Source organism: Zerene cesonia, chromosome 19 (assembly GCF_012273895.1).
Source record: "Zerene cesonia ecotype Mississippi chromosome 19, Zerene_cesonia_1.1, whole genome shotgun sequence".
Taxonomy (NCBI): Eukaryota; Metazoa; Arthropoda; class Insecta; order Lepidoptera; family Pieridae; genus Zerene; species Zerene cesonia.
In genome coordinates this window covers 8942931-8962728 of record NC_052120.1, presented here as the reverse complement: position 1 = coordinate 8962728, position 19798 = coordinate 8942931, and the positions used below count along the sequence as shown (strand labels likewise).

Here is a 19798-nt window from a genome sequence, read left to right as displayed (position 1 = left end):
TCCAGCCCCATTGTTGCCCAGCGGAAACCGCCAGGCCGCGACCACTGGCCGCCATCCCTCGCCGCATCTCAACGGCACTAGAGCCAAACCTGGCCCCTCGGGGGATCCTAGCTAGCCAGCCAGCCAGCCTTACAGGCAGCTAGGCAGCCAGCCGTGTAACCAGCCGGTTCCAGGCAGCCGGCCAGCCGGCATTATAGCCAGCCAGCCAGCCAGCCAACCGGTGGGGCAGCCGGTTCCAGACAGGCTGCCAGCCGGTACACCATCCAGCCAGCGAGCCTACCGGATTACCAGCCGGTTTCAGCCAGGCAGCCAGCCAGCCTTCAGGTCAGCCAGCCAACCAGCCAGCCAGCTATAAGGACCCCTGGCCGTCGGGTCGGTCGAGTCTCTCAGACCACTGACCGGCCGTCCAGCCCCTCCGCGTCCAATTAGCTTCACTCAGAGTGCCAGAGTGCAATCTGAGCTACTGAGCCCCCCCGCCACGCTCTTACTGCCTAGAGGTACTTATCAATAAGAACCCCTTTTCTGACGCGCTCGTATCAATCTCAAAATTCTGTATAACATCCTCGGAGTAATACTCCTAGGATGCAATACTGCTATGCCAAAAATGTGTATACATTAAGCTATAAACATATAATAGCAATAGTATTAATATAGTAATAGTAAAGTAATAGTATTTTGGCTACCTATCTTTGTGATTCTGATTAAACTCTGTTTTTTTTGTCTGTGCCGGTTTCATCCAACTGAACTCCTAACTAAATTTATTAACTTAACTAACACTAACTTGGAACTAAATTTAGCAAACTTGTCAGATAGCTTATATTTACAAAAAGTTACTTTTAAGTTGGAAAAGTGATAAAGATTCAAAAATGTAACATAATATTGACAAAGTCGAATCATCTAGTACAATTTATTGGTAAAATAAATAAAATAAGTAAACAAATATTTCGTACTGAAGCCATTTGCAAACATACACAAGTTAAATACAGATATCATTTATTAATAATTAGATAGGAATATGTTAAAAAGCATATACAACTTAGTAAAGGCACCTTTATCTTGTTCAAGGAAGTTATCAGGATTATTTCTAAATAATTTAACAATTTTATAGCTTGCTCTTAATGGGAGAGATAAACGCTTACCTCTAATGTAAAATTCGAGAAATAGGTTAGCCATAAAATAATAATATCTTTGCAGTCAATTTCTACGAAGCATATTAACAATGAAGTGTATATTTGGTAAAGTGAGTTTTTGTACCACAGACATCTATAATCTATGAATCTATGTCCCGTGTTCCCTTGTGGGGTATGGGAATAGTAGTTATCCGGTATTTAGCCTGAGAGTATTAAATCCGCTGGGTAGACCGGATACCGGATATTTACCGGATATCTCTAATTTAAAATGAAATAATTACATACAGATATACCTACATATTTCAGTGTCTATAACTAAAACATCAGCAAGTCAGGCCTTTAGCAATTTTTATGTATAGACATTCAAAATATACGATTATAGATTTATCGATTTATTTAGATATTCTAAGACGTAGGTACATTAGAATAGATCGTTAAGTATATATATTCCGTTTCACAAGAGATTAAAGTGTTGTGTTCAATAGCCTATCTAACGCATTTATATATATTGACATAAGAAATATTTTTTATGTCATAGCGGGCAACTAAGGTGGTGGTTCGCTGAATAGCAGGCGATTACCACCGCCCATGGACATACCGAGATATAGCGCCTATGCGAATGCGCTGCCCGTTTTCAAGGGGAAAGCTATTAGAAAAGAATTGACGATTGAGAAAAAGAAGAACGGGCCTCCGAAATTCTCCTCTGCTTCCGATTCTCTTGTATGTTTTTTTAACGCGAGTAATATCTATACATTGTTGTCTACCTCCACCACATTCCATAGTTTAAGAAAGTTATCAAAGAACAATTTTTACATCACCATCAAGTGTAACGTATTAATCTTAAATATTAAAGACTAGCTGCGCCCTGCGGTTTCACCCGCGTAAGTCCGTATCGTAGGTTCAGTAGTTTTTGCGTGAAAGAGTAAAAAACACACACTCATCGTTACAAACTTTCGCATTTATGATATTAGTAGGAATAGGATACACATGCATATTGTAGACGACACTCAGTATAAAATGCTCCTAAGGTAACATAATATACTAGCTGTGTCCCAAGACTTAAGTTAGCTTCTTAGTAATTAGTAGTAACCTAAGATAGCTTTCCTCACTAAATGGAATATTTAACACAAAAATAATTTTTGATTATTAGTTTTATGGCATTGAAAATCATTACAAATAAGATTTTTTAAAGAATAGAAAAAAATTGTTCACGAGGCGGGATTCGTCTCTATGCCAAACCGTAACAACGCCTAGCCACACGTGATCCCGCCTCAGCAATCGAATTTCTACCTTTCGGTTATGTGTCTAAGAAACACCACACGCCATCTATTGAGATCTTTGAATTAATAATATTAATAACCTTTTGTCTTAAGAGTTTTGACATCTATTGAGATGACAAAAATAATTTTTCACAACACACACATAATACTAAATTCTTTAAAGGTCTTCAATACCTACATAGACATACGCCATAATTCCAGGAACAGGTACAATTAGGACCTATCGTAAAATCAGCCAGGGCAGCACTACGGCCCTTCTAATCCACCAGTCAAGGTTTTGATGCTTGAGTGTTTTAAAATACATTTTCCCGTAGCAAACTTTGTAGCAATAGTGTTGTAGTGTTAAATCTTGGTTTAATAGATCATAGATGCAGGTACAGTCCAGTTGAGCTTACCGTAGGTAACCGTGGTGTTACATCAGCTATCTATGTAGCTGGGTGTGTATCCAGTTTCTTTATTAGGAATTAGCTTTACCCCGTCGTTGCTCTTAAACATTGTTATATAGCCTTTCTCAATAAATAGGTTATTCAGCACACAATTTTTTTTTCAAATGACGCCAGTAGTGCCTGAGATCGCGTTCAAACAAATCCTTCTTTATTATATTATAATCAGCCTATATATTTTCTTACTGCAGGGCCTTCTATGAGAGTTCATAGGCCTTAATCTACCACCTTCATAAAACCATTATGAAATTTGAATAGAGCAATGTAATATATGAGTTTACATGTAAGAGAAAATGAGATGAAATAAAAAACCCAAAACGAGCAAAAGAATATCAATAATATTTTTATTATACTAACTGTATTTCAATATTTCCAAATTCAAATATCATAAGGTTATATTCAAATCCCACATGACAGGCTCTTAAAATGCATGAATTATGATTAAAATAAAAAGTAAGTTAAAATGTTGCTTAGACTTCATTAGTGTATAAACATTAACGCAAAAATTAAGCTCATAATGGCTTCTGATGCAGGTACGTATTATAAAGTAAATTTAGAATGGTTTTGAAGCGCCGTGTAATATCTGGTTTGAAAAATTGGTAGTTGACGCTGGGGGGATTCTGAAGATTTTTCTGTTCATACGGTATTTAAATAAAATAAAAAAAAAACATTTCTGCTACTATATCCTTTCCTACTAATATTATAACTGGAATAACACATAAGCAACTTTTTATCCCAATATTCCTACGGGATACAGATTTACGCGGGTGAAACGGCGATGCGCAGCTAGCAGTATCATTATATAAATGATCATAAGTATCAATTCAGTAATTTGTGCGTAATAGAGTAAAAATTTGTTACTTTATACAGTGCAACCTTAATATAACGTACCTCAATATAACGATTTCCTCGATTTAACAAATTCTTCGTAATCCCCTTGAATTGTCCATAACGAACATTTACATTACATTTACATTACGAACATTTTTTGCGAACAACCTCTTTATAACGAATTTTTAACTATCAAAAAGTTAAGTATTAAAGTATAAGTACCTCTACCCCAAACCTTAATATAAAGTGTAACCAATGTAATGATTCTTAATCTCATAGTATTTGTATATTTTTACCTCTATATAACGAATTTTAGACCAACCTAACCTCAACATAACGAACCTCAGTTCAACGAATTACTTGATATAACGAATATTTATTTGTTCCCTTCCAATTTGTTATATCGAGGTTGCACTGTAATCATATAGTCTTTCCTATATTTGTAATTTCATATTTTTTTCAATTGAGGAGGCCCATTTCCTTGTCTTTCCCCTTTCCAGTCCATTCCTTCTTTCCAGACGTAAATCATTACCTTACCCCATTCCCCTTAAAAGCGGGCAGCACATTCGCAGTGGCACTAGCGCTTCATGGGCGGTAGTGATTGCTTACCATCAGGCGAACCACCAGCACAAAACATTTAACCAATAAAAAATTAAATACATAGATTATGCGCATGAATAAATCACCTAATGTAAACAGCTCATCTGTATGACAAACCACTTTGTTACCTCAAAATAAGCGCTTTTCACTTAATACAGGTGCATACTGTATAATACATACATGAAATACTCATACAAGGATATTTTTTTCGGTTTACCTGTCTGTTTGTTTGTTCCCACTAATCTCTAGAGCGGCTGAACCGATTGTGACTGTGTGATACTTTCACTCAAGGAAAAACTCCTTCAAGCAGGTGAAACCATGGGATGCATCTAGTAACAAATAACAAAAAAGAGGATCTTTTATCACCCAAAATTTCTTGTGAATGGGGATGAAATCTTTAAATGATACTGTCTTTTGGAGGGAAAAGCAGAGTAGGTGCGATTTTAACTCACTAAAACGTCTTTATGGCCAATCCCAAGGCATATTAATATGTACCCCAGGATTTGACTAGATGCGACTTAAAAACTACTACACATCCAGACTTGATATTAGAATATGCGTCTTAAAAACTACTACACATCCAGACTTGATATTAGAAATTGATCATTAATCTTTCAAAACTATTCAACTCAATGCAAGTCAATTTACTTATTGTCTACACTTCATTACATAGTATTAAACAAAGTTGCTTTCCCTGTCTCGATGTCCCTATGTATGCTTAAATATTTAAAACTACCCAACAGATTATGATAGGATTTTTTTTTATTAAATACAAGTGATTCAAGAGAAAGGTATTATGTATTATAACATCTCTTAAACTACTCCGCTTATAACGCGTGCAAAGTCGCGGGCAAAAGCTAGTACCTTATGAAGAGGTAGTATGTGGTGTACTACCTACAAATTAACTAAGCAACCTCCTAGAGGGTAATGCCTAGATTTACAAAAATCCAAAACTAAAAACACTACTTGCTATGTAATTTACTAATAAAGTTTAACAGAAAACGAAACTTGTTTAACATAACTACAACCCTAACCAATTAACACATTATTAATGAACTGTCGAATTGTTGAAAAAAAAATTTTTGATAATGACATATCCTACACATGTATAAAATATCACGAATTTACAAGTGTCATAGTTTCTCAATAAAAATGCACAGATTGTGGTATAGTGTAGGACTCCCATTGCATGACGTGATTAGAGATTTTAGTCAAATATGCAATAAAAATAAATGTGTACTATACTTTTTTAAGGTACAACATACATAACTTAATTTTGTATTGTAGTGTAGATATATATAAGGGAATTGTTTCATCCTTGCGATCCTAATCAGGATAATAAGATATACTTGCAGAATAATTGTATTGTCACACATCCTTGTAAATGTACAAAATTTTCAAACATTTGTTTAAAGTGGGTCAAACTCAGGCCTAGAGGAGTCCAAGGTTACATACTAACATACAGATGAAGCTAAGCGTTAAAAAAAGGTTAAGTTACCTGTAAGTATATATATTTCATTTATCCTGCCTGATCCTGCATGATCAATTTTTTTTTATTCTTTCAAAATTTCTCATTTATAAAGCATTTCAATGCTATACAACTAAAAATTAAATTTATATTTCATTTATTTAAAATACAAAATAACATCTTATAATAGGTATTAGCTATAATTAAAATTAAATGGTATGTTAGGCCAATACACAGGTTTACTCTCATCACTTCTGTTCATGAAATCTGTCATTAACGACATTTGTAAAGCACTTATCCTCTGCCACTTTTCTCCATAGAGTTCTTTTAACTGTTCATTATTCATTATAGTTCTATCCTCACTGTCTTCTTGTTCTTCTTCTTGGGCCTGTTGCTTTGCTTTTAACTTCTCGCGTTCTATCCGCGCATCTTCTTTATACTTCGCATTTGTTCTTAAAAATTCTATAAATTCCTCGCTCACTTCAAAATCATTTCCTTCTTCATCATCAGACTTCACTTCAGCACATTCAACATCATTTTGATCATAATCAGTATGGCTTGCTTCTTCGTTTGTTTGTTCAATTTGATCTTGATCTACAGGTTCCGATTCGACGTGCGTGTTTTCCGCATTTGAGCTGTTCCCAAGGTAATTCTTACGAATTATATCATGTAGTATACTATTCTCGTATTCAAGTGCCTTAGCTCTCGCTTTCCAATACGCCAGCTGGTGTTTTATTTGCCAATTTGAAGCTAACGTGAAGGTCTCTGCCCATGTAGACATTGTGAATGACAATTTATTGTTTCTTTTAAATTCTTTCCTACCCTGCTTGTTCAAACGCTTTCGTTTTTGACGCCAAGCTTTTTTGTTGGGTAGTTTCTTTACAATATTTGAAGGTTCATCAGGTTGAGGGCGATTTGTGCTCATTGTGTTGTTTTCAACTTGACAATTCATTGACATAAACAGTGGGTACTGGGTCATAGATATAAGGTACTATAGCTATGGTACTGGGTACAGCTACAACATTTTACTATGATGTCCTGTAATTTTACATCAGCCTATTTTACATAGTCTATGTATTATATATTGGCAGATTGATGCTAAACGCAAAACTGTACGAAACGGAGAATTGATATGTAACAGCCTATTACACCTAATTTATACATATATTTAAAAGATAGTATTACAAAACATGATTATTTTGTATGAAGTTGTGATAGTTGACTCATAAAACATTTTTTTTCTGTATTGACATTTGACGTTTTGTTTTTTATTTATATTCTATTGAAGATTGACGTTTGCTTTATTTACAAATTGTGACGATAGAATCATTATTATTTATTGTTGTTTTAGTCTTATTTAAATGTATAAATAACAAAATGGATTATAATAATTGCTGTAGAACTTGTTTGGGCAATGGAAAAGAAATGAAACATATTCATACTGTTATATCTATTGCAGGAGAAGATGTTCGTCTCACAGATATTTTACAAAAATTTTACAACTACAGGGTAAAGAAGTTTTCATTCAGTTTAATACACTTGTTAGAAAACCAAATATAATGTCGTATTATTCCATTTCAGATAACAGAAGATGATAACTTTCCAGAGAACATCTGTATAAATTGTGTATACCAACTTACTATAACTTATTCCTTTAAAATTCTTATTGAATCGAGCGCCAAAACTTTATCAGAGAAAGCTAATTACTTTACAGATTCAATAAGTGATAACAATTATAACGATTTATCGGAAGATGACCAGGAATCCGAATCACAGCTAAACCAAAATACTCAAAAAATATCTAATAAGAATGTACCAAATGAATGCAATAAAATCATAGAAGAAGCCATAGAAATATATTGCGTGGAATGTAAAGCTAAGTTTACATCAACACAATTACTGAATAGTCACTGTTTGAACACCCATCAAGTTAAAAATACAGTTGGTAGAAGTTGTGAATATTGTAGTGAAAAGTTCGAGGATTTCCGTTCATTGATCATGCATAGAAAACTTCACTTACGTCCATTTATATGTGAGAACTGTTGGGCAGGTTTTTACTCATCTGAGGATCTACAGAAGCATCAGTGCCAACCAAACCCAAATAAAGCTAAAGATAAGCACAACAAGGAGAAAGTGTTGCGGCAATGCGATCAGTGTGGAAAGTCTTACCCACCAGGCTATATAAGAATCCACATGCTCACACATAGCAATAATAGAGCCTACAGCTGTAAGTATTGCCCCAAGAAGTTCAAAGTCCCAGGTAGCCTGAATTCTCACATTCTATGGAATCATAAAAGAACTAGAAATCACAGATGTGAAGTTTGCAATGCAACCTTCATATCGTCCAGTTCACGTAGCTCGCACATACGAAAGAATCATTTAAAGGAAACAAAGTATGCTTGTGAAAGTTGTGGTAAGAGATTTTTCTCGAAATCTGAGTTGCAACGGCACTCCTTAACACATACTGGTGTTAAGAACTTCCATTGTCATTTGTGTGATAAATCATATCAAACTAGATATGGCCTGAATGTGCATTTGAAATCTCACTCCCAAACACAATCTGGTGTGATGCTAAATTTATAATTTGCACTTGCAAATTAGTTATATGGAGTACAAAGTATTATTATGATCTCACTGTTTTATATTTATGTATGGATTCATTAAATAAATGTGTAGCAATAATCTCTTTTATTAGTAATTACTTGACAAAAGCTAGACGTCATTACAGATATTAAGCACAAAAATCCCAAGAGAAAATATCGTACTGGTGGTGATAGAATCTGTAAAATTGTTGCAGCAGTTCCAAAGCTTATTAAATACAACCAAAATCTCTTTGTTTTTATTAAAATAAAAGGTAATGGATTGGATTAACACTGTCAAACTCTGGTGTCTTGGTTTTTTGCATTACAGATTCTATAATTTATATATATTATTTCAATATACATAACAATTACCACCCTCTTTATTTTAAGATACTTATTGTACTAAAGAAACAACAAACTATTACAACAGTAAATAAAACACCAACACCAGGTACATAAATTTATTAAACAATGAAATAAACAAGTTAATTAACGTTTCACTCATACTTTGAACTATTTTAAATTGTAACAGATTATAAAGCAACAATTTACTTACAATAAGTGTTAATGAAAATGTGCAAAAAGTTTTTGAATCACATACAGCCTCCTTGAAATATCAAATCATATATTCTCACTACTACCCTTTCCACAACAAAAAGTGTATAATTATTTTATACGCCTAATTAGAACAAGACATGAAATTAATTTAGAAGATTACCTTAAAATTGACATTTTTATATTAAAATACGATATTTATTAAAACAAAGCGAGATTTAAAGCTGGTTTCACTGCTTGCTGATAATGTTCATTATAGCCTATTTATCATTTCCTACTTAAATTTTCATTCATTAGTTGTTATTTTAACTGACAGGTAAGCTAAGCAAGACAAAAAAAAAGAAAGAAAATACATTTATTTACATGATATATTGAGACCACATAGAAAAATAACTAATAAATTTCTAGTGAAATAAAAAATCAGCTTTTTTTAAATGTTTATAATACATATATAATGAGAACAATAATTTATTTTAACACAAAATAAGACATGAAAAATATTTGTAAGAAAATAAATTAATGTGAAGTGTTTGTTAACATGCAAACGGCCTACCTGCCTTCTAAGATAAATTTCGCAATTAATTTTAAAACTCATCACAGACATAACATATGCTACGAAACCAGCACTAACAATTTTAACACCTACATTCATATTAAATATCTATCGGCACTTGATGGGCGTAGCATTTGTAATGGTGCATTTACACATGTGCGTTCGCTATTCGCACGATTGTGTGAATGCACCATTAGAAATAACAACTCATTAGATTATCATTTTATAAATCTATACTGGGTGGGCAAGACTGAATTCAATATTTAATAATTATAGTATATAAAAACCTATCATTCTGATGATCAAATGACGGTTTACTAAATTACTCAATACTGATGATAAATCTATGTAACATTTCGTATGGAATGCGATTCGTTGATGTCCATGACAGGTTTATATAAAAATATAAAATTATCACATATTGTCCAGTCCGTAATACTACATAATATTTACATTAGGCAAGCAACGCCCATACTGTTTGAGTCACAACTGAAATCTGAAGTCCGTTATATTCGAGTGTAACCTGCAATGGAAATTGATGTAATTATTATTTTCAAAATGTCACAAGGAACAAATAAAGGCATTTTATAGGGCCAATTTCACTCACATGCCTTGTAATTGGTTGGAGTGAGATAGAATGCTACCAACAAGCAAAGTGTGAATAAGACAACATGCAAATAGCCGCTAGCTATGCGTTTATTAGCGCGAATTACATTAATAAATGTAAGATCCTCTATGCTCTGATAAATTAAGATTTTTATATATAACTAAATTGATACTTATACTATAACTTATTGGTAAAAATGTTATAAATAATAAAGCTTACTTATTTTAAATGGGAAATTTTAAAAATCCAATATTCATACTAATTTCTTTTTACTTATTTTAACACATTATGTATGTAAAGAAATATCATATTTATATTCCCCAAAAAACATAATTTAAACAAAGTTACTAAAAATAAATTGAGTTTATTTCGTTTTTCTTTTTTTAATATTCTTTAATAATAAACATGAAATCTAAATAATAAAATAAAATAGAAATATAGCATCTTATTTATCACCATCACAATCTTGACAACTATTTAAAACCAAATATAAGTACATATCTATACTAGCAAATGTTAACGAAATAACCCAACAAAAAGATAGTATTTACTCGTGTTTGATTTTACGCGAGTATTATACATTTAGAAATTAAAGAATTTTTAACGGATTTTAAACTCGATTTATTCATTATATTATCAACCCGACGTTTCGAACACTCTACAGCGAGCGTGGTCATAATAGAAAAACGTTATTTATTTGCTATAAGACCCTGATTATATCAAACAATATATAATTTGCAATGTATAGTATTTCTTGTTATTATGACAAACACAAAATGTAGTATAAATACAAATGTTACAAGCCTGTGTGTGAGCCTGTGTTCTGTTTTATAAATACAATTTAAAAAAAACACACTTAAGTGACGAATCATCTCATATACAGTGTAAACTTATCAAGATAGATAAATATCTTGATAAGTTAAACTCATGTAATTATAGTATTGCCACTGATCCTCGATAAGTATACAAAATTTAAGTAAAATCTGTTCATTGAAAGTGGGTCAAAATCGGGTTTAAAATTACAAACGCGCTTAGCTTGATTAAATTAGCTTCACCTATGTATTTGTAACATACAGATGCAAAAATCGTGTGAAAACAAACTAGCTTTAATTGACTCGAATAGGTTGGTACAAAATATTATGTATAATGCATATTTTCATGGTTGGTTATATGCCTAGCTTTTAAATAGAGCTAAAAGAGAGTTTGAAAAAATATTAAAACTTAAATAATGGTGATTAGAACCATTTTAGATATGAATTGAGCCGAGAATATGAGAAACATTGAAATATACACAAAAATTTAGATTAGTTTTATATTTGAGTATTTTTGGACAAATGGACCTACATGGGAACTCTTTGAACTAAACCAAAAAAATTTGGTGTGCTTATTCAAAATGTAATTAGGACACAGATAAAGGTGATGACAACATTAAATAATACAATTCATTTTGTCATAATTATACATTACTCCCTGTGTCATCATCATATTATGTATTTTTTTAAGTCATAATTCTTACGGAACTATCGTATAATGCATATAAATAAAAATATCTCCACACAACATTCAACATTCAGAACCAATTTGTAACATTCCGCACAACCAGCACTAAATCTAGCAACGCTACGCTACCATGCTATAAAATACCAACGTGCCTTAAAAATTCATATCTAAGCCTATCTGATACATAACTTCCTCCATATCCGGTTTACCATTGTCCGTTTCCTTGGCAACGGGCTCTACTTTCGTTATCGGCATGCCGAGTATAACCCTAACTTGGTCGGTGAGGTGCGGTGCGGATATCACTTGGTGGTATATGCCCTCCGCTGTGCTTAGTATCTTGTCTACATCCAGGCACATTGAGAGGTCGTTGACATGCTGGAATTGAATTTTTTATTTGTTAGTTTGTTGGTAGCAATAGAAAGTAATGGAAATATGTTTTCACATTTGTGAATTTTTTTTTGTAAAGATCCATATATTATATCCATTCCTTAATATGTAGATTTATAAGATCGTAGCATTTGCCTGCAGTTTTGCTTGCGTACGAATTGTAAGTCTAAACCATTGCAGAATTCACCTAAAACACATAATATATTTGTTTTGGAGAAGTATAGTGACAAACACACACACAGAAGAAACAATTACTACATGACAATTGACGGCAATGAGAAAGTGTTTCTAATCCTATTTTTCTTTTTATTGTCACCAAAACCCGAAACAATATATACTAACAGCATTCCGCGACTTCGCTCGCGTTGTCATAGGATAAGACAAAAATTATAGACAGTTCCATGATTTTAAGACAGTTTCGCATTTAAAATATTCAGTAGAAATATATTATGATATAAGCTACTGCTTTCACACTGATAAAATCTTAGATAAGATTATAGATAAAAGCACGATACGGTCTTTTTTATTTATTTTTAGTTGGGAAAGACAAATCTGATAAAATAACAATACAATACAACAAAATCAACAGATAACGGATCAGAGATCGATATTGAACCCAGCATCAAATCGATTAAGTAATTCAGATATGTACCTACTTCACGAAAGCAAATACTAAATAATATAAAGAAAAATTATATTAAATATTACCTTTAATATTTCAGTAAATCCATAGTCCCCACTAATAAGAACATCTTTTTCAGCGTCAAGTATGGCAACACATATAAATAAATGGAAATTAGCGCATGGCAAGCCAGTCCATAGCACTTCCCATAGTCTGAAATTAAAAATAGCTTCAAGTTACACGTAGTAAAACATTTGATAGATAGATTATACTTTATTGCACACAAAAAATTTACAAAAAAAAACATAGATAAAACACTAACAAAATAGCGAATATGCACAAATGGCGGTTTTATCGCTAGGTAGCGATCTCTTCCAGGTAAACATATAAAAAAAGGAGAAACAATTATACATCCAACGGTTTATAGATGTGAAAAAAAAACCTCTTTCAACTCAATTTTAAATGTTACTGCATATTCTAATAAAGACAATCTATGCATGTACTCAAAATAACTAAAGAGGTACACTCAGCTATACTAATATAATTGCAAAAGTGTGTTATTATGGGCTCCTTTTCTATTCTTCGCCTTTCCCCGTCCATTCCTCGTTTCCAATTATCCTTCCTTTCCTAATAACTTTCCCCTTAAAAGCAGCCAGCGCATCCGCAGAGGCACTACCTCTGTGTTCATGGGCGGTGGTGGTCGCTTACCATCAGGCGAACCACCAGCTGAGTTGCCATGGCATAATAAAAATACCTCATAATATCCCGATGCGAGAACTCCCGTTTGAACCAGACCAGCAGCCACCGGAAGCAGAAGTACATATTCCCGGAGTCCTTAGATGCCAGATGCTTAGCGAGCTCCGGGCTGGCGAAGGTCAGCAGCTGCTGCAGATTCAGGAGTTGCTGCTTCATACCGGCTTGGTCCATGTCGAAGTTCGATGCCTGTACAATTTGGATGATTAAAAATTAAGATGGGACGCTGTTATTAGTAGAGAATAAATATCGCTAGCAATACTTTTACTATTTGGTCATATTGAAACACCTGATCAATTAAAATACTTGAAAAGATAAGGTTATTTTTATCAGTCGCCTACCAAATATCTGTATAAACCTTTCTTTCATTCACAATTCAACCAAATAGAGATTTAATAAATTGTTCAAAATACATAACACAATAACAACAACAATCAATAACACCTTTCATTTAAAAAGGGCGATACGTAATAAAAATTAAAGAAAATAAAAAAATTAATAAATCTATTTATATCAAACTAGTCAACCCTCCTTACAAGACACTTAAAAATTAACAACATTAAAAAGCATCAAACCAGAAAAATGCTCCGAATTATTATATGAAGGATACTCACGATCCTCTCCATAAAGCCAGCGAAGCACCAAAAGCTGTCTACTTCATTGCCCAATAGCAACAATAGCGGGGCCAATATGTCGCTCATGCCTTGCACATAGCCCAGGTCGAAATTATACATCACATATGTCATTAGAATATCCTGCAGGACTATCAAGTTGGGATTATTGTCTCCGGAATAGAACGGGTGAGTCCGGTCCGTTCTGTTGACATCTTTTTCCACCAAACTCTTTCTCTCTCTGTATTCGCTGAAGCGCGACTCTTGTTTGTCGGTGATGGACCGCCACTGGAGCTTCATGGAGAAGTACTCTTCTGTCTTTCTCTTCTGCAGCGCACGCAGCTCGCTGCTGGTCGCGCTCCACGGATAGTAGTCGAGGAGATACTTCCATACTGAGTGTCTGATTGAATGCGCGACGCCCTGGAAAACGATAGAATGTATATATAATATTTATATAGGCGTGAAATCCCGTGTCCTCTAGTGGGGTATTAATATAGTATTATTGGGGTGTTAATATTGTATATAAATTGTTACAAAAAATATATACAAAGGTCTCAAATCGTGGCAAATGAAAAAGGTAAAAAGGATAATGAACAAAATAATGTCAATAATTTTCCTTAAATCTGGGTATTCACAAGAACACAATAATATAATGTGGGGAAGTATTGCTGAACAGTTGATTTTTGCAAAGTCACCATACTTAGTAATATACTTGTATGATGAGTTTGCAAATTAATCTAAAATAGAAATATAACAATGGCATAATAGAAAATGATTTTTTTAATTTTTTAGGCTTTTTTATGATTTTTTTTTTTACCTCAAAAACTACTGAGTCATTTCTTTTCCACTAGACACCATGTTTATCAAAGGCTGGTTTTAATCCCGGATTGAATTCTATTTTTATCCCGGATCGAAACCGGGGGGAAGTGACGTGTATCGAAGATACTCACACCTCTGAAAATTAGTTGTTTAACACCATCCACCTCTAGTATCCTGCCATCCGTGTCTTGCAGTCCCTCCCATTTCTCAGTCGATAATGGCGTACCTCTGTAACATATGTCAGGTGGTTTATTGTGAGAATTTTGTTAAATTTAATTTTACTAAGTTCGTAACACTTGAGAAATAATTAAAGTATAAAAAATATTTCAATCACGACGCGGGACTCAAACCCGCGACTTTTTGCCAAGCCGTAGTACATAATTCAATGTGATAAAACAAAAAATTAAAGTTCATTATAGTTGATGTATATTTTTATAGAATATTTTATTAATATTTAAGATTTCCAATGTGTCAATTTCCCTACAAAAAGATTTAACCATTGCAAAGTACATATGTAAATAAATAACCGTGCTATTAAAAGGTGTTTAATGGACAAGATATTATGTAAAACGGAAAACTATGGCGTCCGTCTAACATAAAATTAAAAAATGTATCGTAAACGGTTATTTTCTCACAAATGAACGCTCTACGTCACTGCAAAATAAAAACAATAAATTCGTTACCATCTAGAATTGGAGAGGCGTCAGAACAACTCAATTCCCTAGCACCATCAGCCCCAACTCACCTGGGTATACACGGTCTCGGCGGCAACGTGGGTTTGACGCTGATCACTTCGTACTCCTCCGCCCTGGAGGCGGTGGTGGCGTCCTCCAGAGCGCTCATGCTGCGCGTCAGTAGATCAGCCACCTCCTCGGACACATCGCGTTTCCCGTTCAGACCCTCGTTACCGTAATACACTGGAACCGTGTGTCATTTGAACTAATGCTCTCAATTGACTGGATACGTTTGAACACTTTTTCATTGACAAAACGACATGATGCTATGAGATCAAATATGCGGTCGTATTAGTATGGCGTTCCATTCGCAACTACCCGCTAGTGGCGGTACGTGGAAAAAAAAAGTGTGTGCGGTATCTATATCAATAAATATAAAATATAATAGTTTAAAAAAACTATAAAACACGCTTTAACAAAAATCATATTTTGCAAATTGAAAACTGGAATAATTTTATCAAATTAGTGTATTGTCATCGGTCCTCAATAAATCTACAAAGTTTGAACGAAATCTGGCCGTTTAAAGTGGGTCAAAATCGCGCCCAAAGAAGTCAGTTACAAACAAACAAACATACAAACAAACAAACATACAGGTGAAGCTAATAAAAAGCGTGTAAAAATAGGAGTTTGTTTGTAATATTAAATTAACCGCTTTTCAATAAACATAGATAGCGTGATGCAACTAGTGTTATAATTAAAAAATATATGTACCCACTTTGCTGCTTTGTATAAATCAATTCTGTTCAAACAAATGCTCAATATAGAAATACATATAAAATAAATACTTAACACTATTACGATCGAAATTAAGTACCCTATAGTTTCAAGATATTACATACACAATTTTTTAACACAAATGTAATTTGAATCATAAGAAAACCATCAATAACAAAACAGAACGTGACCTAAAAACATGAAAATACAAAACACCAACTCACCTATATCGGTAAGCTTCGAAAAAGCCTCCATAGTTGTTTCGTAGGGCCGCTGCTTAAAATTCGACACCAGATTCCATACAACGTCCGTCGTATTCTCCGTGAATATGTCCAGTTCCGCAAACGACCTGTTCAGTACTTGGGATTCGTTGTTCGGCTCGACGACCACATACGTATTCCTGTCGTGCCTGGTCTTCGCTGTTTTCACATGATTCTTCAGGTACGCTACGAAGATTTCCGCGTTCCCATGTTGGAAGTAGAACGTGTTCTGCCAGATGCCCGGTTTCGTGGTGAATTGCATCTGCTGGCTGTTCCTTGTGACTTTAAATGTTTTGAGCTCGTCCAGCGGTATGCGGACAATGCGAGCGCGCGCGGCAGCGTAATCCGATGTCATATTGCCGCTTAGGGTACGCTGACGGCGACCTAATAAAAAAAATCTTCTTACTATTTTCGCCCGATTTGAGTAGCATTTGGTAGACATAACAATCCACTTGGCAAACTTAAATGACGTAACGTTACTATCTTACGTAACACGACGCAACCTTGTCTTTTAATGATATTCTTATTTTTGTATCGTATCTAAAGAAATTAAACAATGATTCATTTTCACGTTAATACAAATTCATAGATATCGCGTAAGTTATTGCTTAATAGCATTTTCGATAAGCGATGATTCAGACACAAATAATACTGGATAACAATAAAAATATCATAAATACAGCTGTTATGTCGCATATAAAAATATAAATAGTACATACTGTAATCATGTCAAAAGTAATATATAAATTATACATGATTGAATTATTCATATTAAATGGAACATTGAAACTGTGTCACTACACTATATAAGTATTTTGTAGCACTATATAAGTAATTTGTTATGCATATCTTGAAAAACTATTTTTAACAAAAAACTAAACAATCATCAAATCGCCAGAACTAAACCAAACCTTAATGGGTCCACACAGAACACTTATTATTAAAAAAATAGAATCTTCAAAAAAAGTTCAACAAACTCTTTTTTTGAAGTTCTGAAGAAATCTATCTATCTATGTGAAAAAGAGAAATCTGTGTCATTGCTACCTATTACCATTCTATACGAAAAATCCAGTAGATATTACTATCAGTGTAAATGGATAATAGTTAATTTCAGTTCAAATTATAATTATTGGTGCAATTGAATAAACAGCTGTTTGAACATAGCATCTAACATATATTTTATCCGTGAACTTTGACACGGTTGAAAGTTATCAAAAGATACAAGTGAGGATACAATATTGAATTATTTCCACAAATATAGATAATTGATATTAATGAAAATCATAACTAACAGTTTTATCTAATCAATCCTTCTAAATTAAAAGAAAAAGTGTTTGACTAATAAGGATATTTAAAATATATATTTCACAAATTAGTAAGTACTAGTTTTGAATAGAATTTGTTACAATAATTTGTCGACATTCCAAAAAATATATAAGCATACTTTTGGCTTTCTCTAAATCTATTGTATTAATAGTAGCCTTAACCCGCGGTGTGACTTATGTTGTACCCAGGTAGATAATAGCCTATGTGCTAATCCAAAATATAATCTATCTCTGTACCATAAATCATAAAGATATGCTAAGCAGTTATATAGATGGATGGATTCATCCATACTTTCAAACTTTCACACACATAATATTAGTAGAGCCTACCTTGAATGTTTGTTTTATCATTAAATTATCAGCATAACAAACCAATCTATGGTAAAAAATACAATTTTTTTGTAATATAAGCCAATGATTGTCTGATTTAGTAATTCTAGAAATCTCAATTTAAATCGTACTTACTGATATATTTTAATTTGAAGAATTTATTACAAAATCAGACACACAACAACAAATTGCCAATGATATTATTGCCACAAACATGTTTAAGTTTGTTTTTTAAAACCACACAAAATTCACAAGAAATGATCAAACAACTAACCGATAGTGTGAACAACGGCCCATTCTTGGTCTTGTGTATCTGAGTCGATGGTGATGAGATCATTGGGTCTCCACTCAATGCATTTGGTGCCATCACCGTTCTGCACTATACACAGCATTCCAATGGAATTCAAGTCGGATATTGGACGGCCGATGCTCGCTTTGAGTAGCACACCATCTTGAGTGAACAACTCCTAAAATATTATTGAATTTAGTTAGTGAATTTGAAAATTTATTACATAAAATAATTATTATAAATATTTATGACAAAGAAATAATGTTAAAAACTTATAAAATAAGATATTTTCATCCAATCCATCCAATTCATCCAATAGTATATCTGATAGTAGACAAATTAAATTTTGTCACTAATTAAATCAAAATAATTATTTATCACATTTCAGAATTGTAGGAGTATGATGATATACTAAAAAGGGAATATATTTAAAATTCAATATTTTGTATTCAATACATCAGAATCAATCTGATAATAGAAACTGAAATATTTTTGTGTACAAACAATGTTGGTTGTTCACAATCAACATTGTAAATAAATAACCATACATAATACAGCTGCCTTATTGCCGATGCTAAAAATAAATCACATAATAAGCACAGTGTACTCCATGCATAATGATGCAATAAGTTTCATATAGTGAAGAAATAAGTAAGCTCTAAGGTAAATAGGATGCATAAAACGAATTTGAAGGTCGCACAAATTAGAAAATTATGTGAAACGAATTGTAAACTTACTTTACACTGTTCTGGTATGTCTTCACTAGAACTACAAGACATTTTTCAAACAAAAACGATCATAAAATTTGAAACAACCACACTAAAACCAAAGGGAAATTTTATAACACTTAATCACGCCATAACAAAATAACCAACGCGCAAAAAGTGGTGTAAACAACAAAGCACAATTTTCAACAAGAATGTAGAAAGATAAAAAATTGACAAGTGACCGCCAAGTGACATTTGACTATGTGATTTCTTAAAACATACGAATAAGCCAAGGCTTATACGAGTACAACTTCACTAAATTTTATATTAAGAAGAAAATTTAAGAACTTAAATGTGTCAGTCACATTGTTTTAATTTAATTATTTTATCAGATAATGGATATTAGGAGTGATTTAGAGCCAATGTATTCAAAAAATATCTATGAATGTATTCGAGAAGTAATAAAAGTAGTGGTAGCTTAATGGTGAAGACCTCGGATTTAAAATCGATTAGTCAGGGTTCGAGACGGGCGAGTGTGCAAGAAATAGATTGATTTTTCAATTTATCTGCGCATATGGATAGCATCACCACTGCTCAAACGGTGAAGGGAAACATCAAGACGAAACCGGCATGTCCAAGAATTAAAAGTTCGACGACATGTGACTCATAGGAAGGCTGTGACCCAGCAGTGGGAACAT

At 33.2% G+C, this 19798-nt stretch overlaps 3 protein-coding genes across 5 annotated transcripts; 1 reads left to right on the top strand and 2 right to left on the bottom strand.

The window, feature by feature from the left end:
* Window positions 1-5892: 5892 nt before the first annotated feature.
* On the bottom strand, window positions 5893-6722 carry LOC119834348 (gem-associated protein 8-like). Its single transcript, XM_038358691.1, has one exon. The coding sequence runs from the start codon at window positions 6708-6710 to the stop codon at window positions 5946-5948; it is 765 nt and encodes a 254-aa protein (XP_038214619.1). The 5' UTR covers window positions 6711-6722; the 3' UTR covers window positions 5893-5945.
* A 330-nt stretch (window positions 6723-7052) lies between these two features.
* Window positions 7053-8359, top strand: LOC119834394 (gastrula zinc finger protein XlCGF17.1-like). The gene is made up of 2 exons (XM_038358746.1): window positions 7053-7261; window positions 7334-8359. Exons 1-2 carry the CDS (start codon window positions 7130-7132, stop codon window positions 8333-8335), a joined length of 1134 nt encoding a protein of 377 aa, XP_038214674.1. The 5' UTR covers window positions 7053-7129; the 3' UTR covers window positions 8336-8359.
* Window positions 8360-9295: 936 nt separating this feature from the next.
* LOC119834391 (TBC1 domain family member 15) lies at window positions 9296-19319 on the bottom strand. Of its 3 annotated transcripts, none has more exons than XM_038358738.1 (10): window positions 19131-19319; window positions 18379-18571; window positions 16414-16833; window positions 15487-15658; window positions 14873-14969; window positions 13926-14342; window positions 13313-13500; window positions 12645-12771; window positions 11702-11924; window positions 9296-9965 (listed from the first exon to the last, which is right to left on the bottom strand). In XM_038358738.1, the coding sequence occupies exons 1-9, from the start codon at window positions 19170-19172 to the stop codon at window positions 11703-11705; spliced, it is 1878 nt and encodes a 625-aa protein (XP_038214666.1). In that variant the 5' UTR covers window positions 19173-19319; the 3' UTR covers window positions 9296-9965; window position 11702. The 3 variants fall into 3 exon arrangements, with proteins under 3 accessions (XP_038214666.1, XP_038214664.1, XP_038214667.1); XM_038358736.1 differs by having other exon boundaries at window positions 11739-11924; XM_038358739.1 differs by having other exon boundaries at window positions 11759-11924.
* Window positions 19320-19798: the final 479 nt, after the last annotated feature.

Excerpts from the sequence above, each read along its gene's own strand:
- LOC119834348 (XM_038358691.1), bottom strand. The coding sequence starts at position 6,710 with ATGTCAATGAATTGTCAAGTTGAAAACAACACAATGAGCACAAATCGC.
- LOC119834394 (XM_038358746.1), top strand. The coding sequence starts at position 7,130 with ATGGATTATAATAATTGCTGTAGAACTTGTTTGGGCAATGGAAAAGAA. Across the intron at positions 7,262-7,333 it reads AAAAATTTTACAACTACAGG|ATAACAGAAGATGATAACTT; the intron begins GTAAAGAAGTTT and ends ATTCCATTTCAG.
- LOC119834391 (XM_038358736.1), bottom strand. The coding sequence starts at position 19,172 with ATGTCTTGTAGTTCTAGTGAAGACATACCAGAACAGTGTAAA. Across the intron at positions 15,659-16,413 it reads TTCGAAGCTTACCGATATAG|TGTATTACGGTAACGAGGGT; the intron begins GTGAGTTGGTGT and ends ACACGGTTCCAG. Across the intron at positions 14,970-15,486 it reads CCGAGACCGTGTATACCCAG|AGGTACGCCATTATCGACTG; the intron begins GTGAGTTGGGGC and ends CATATGTTACAG.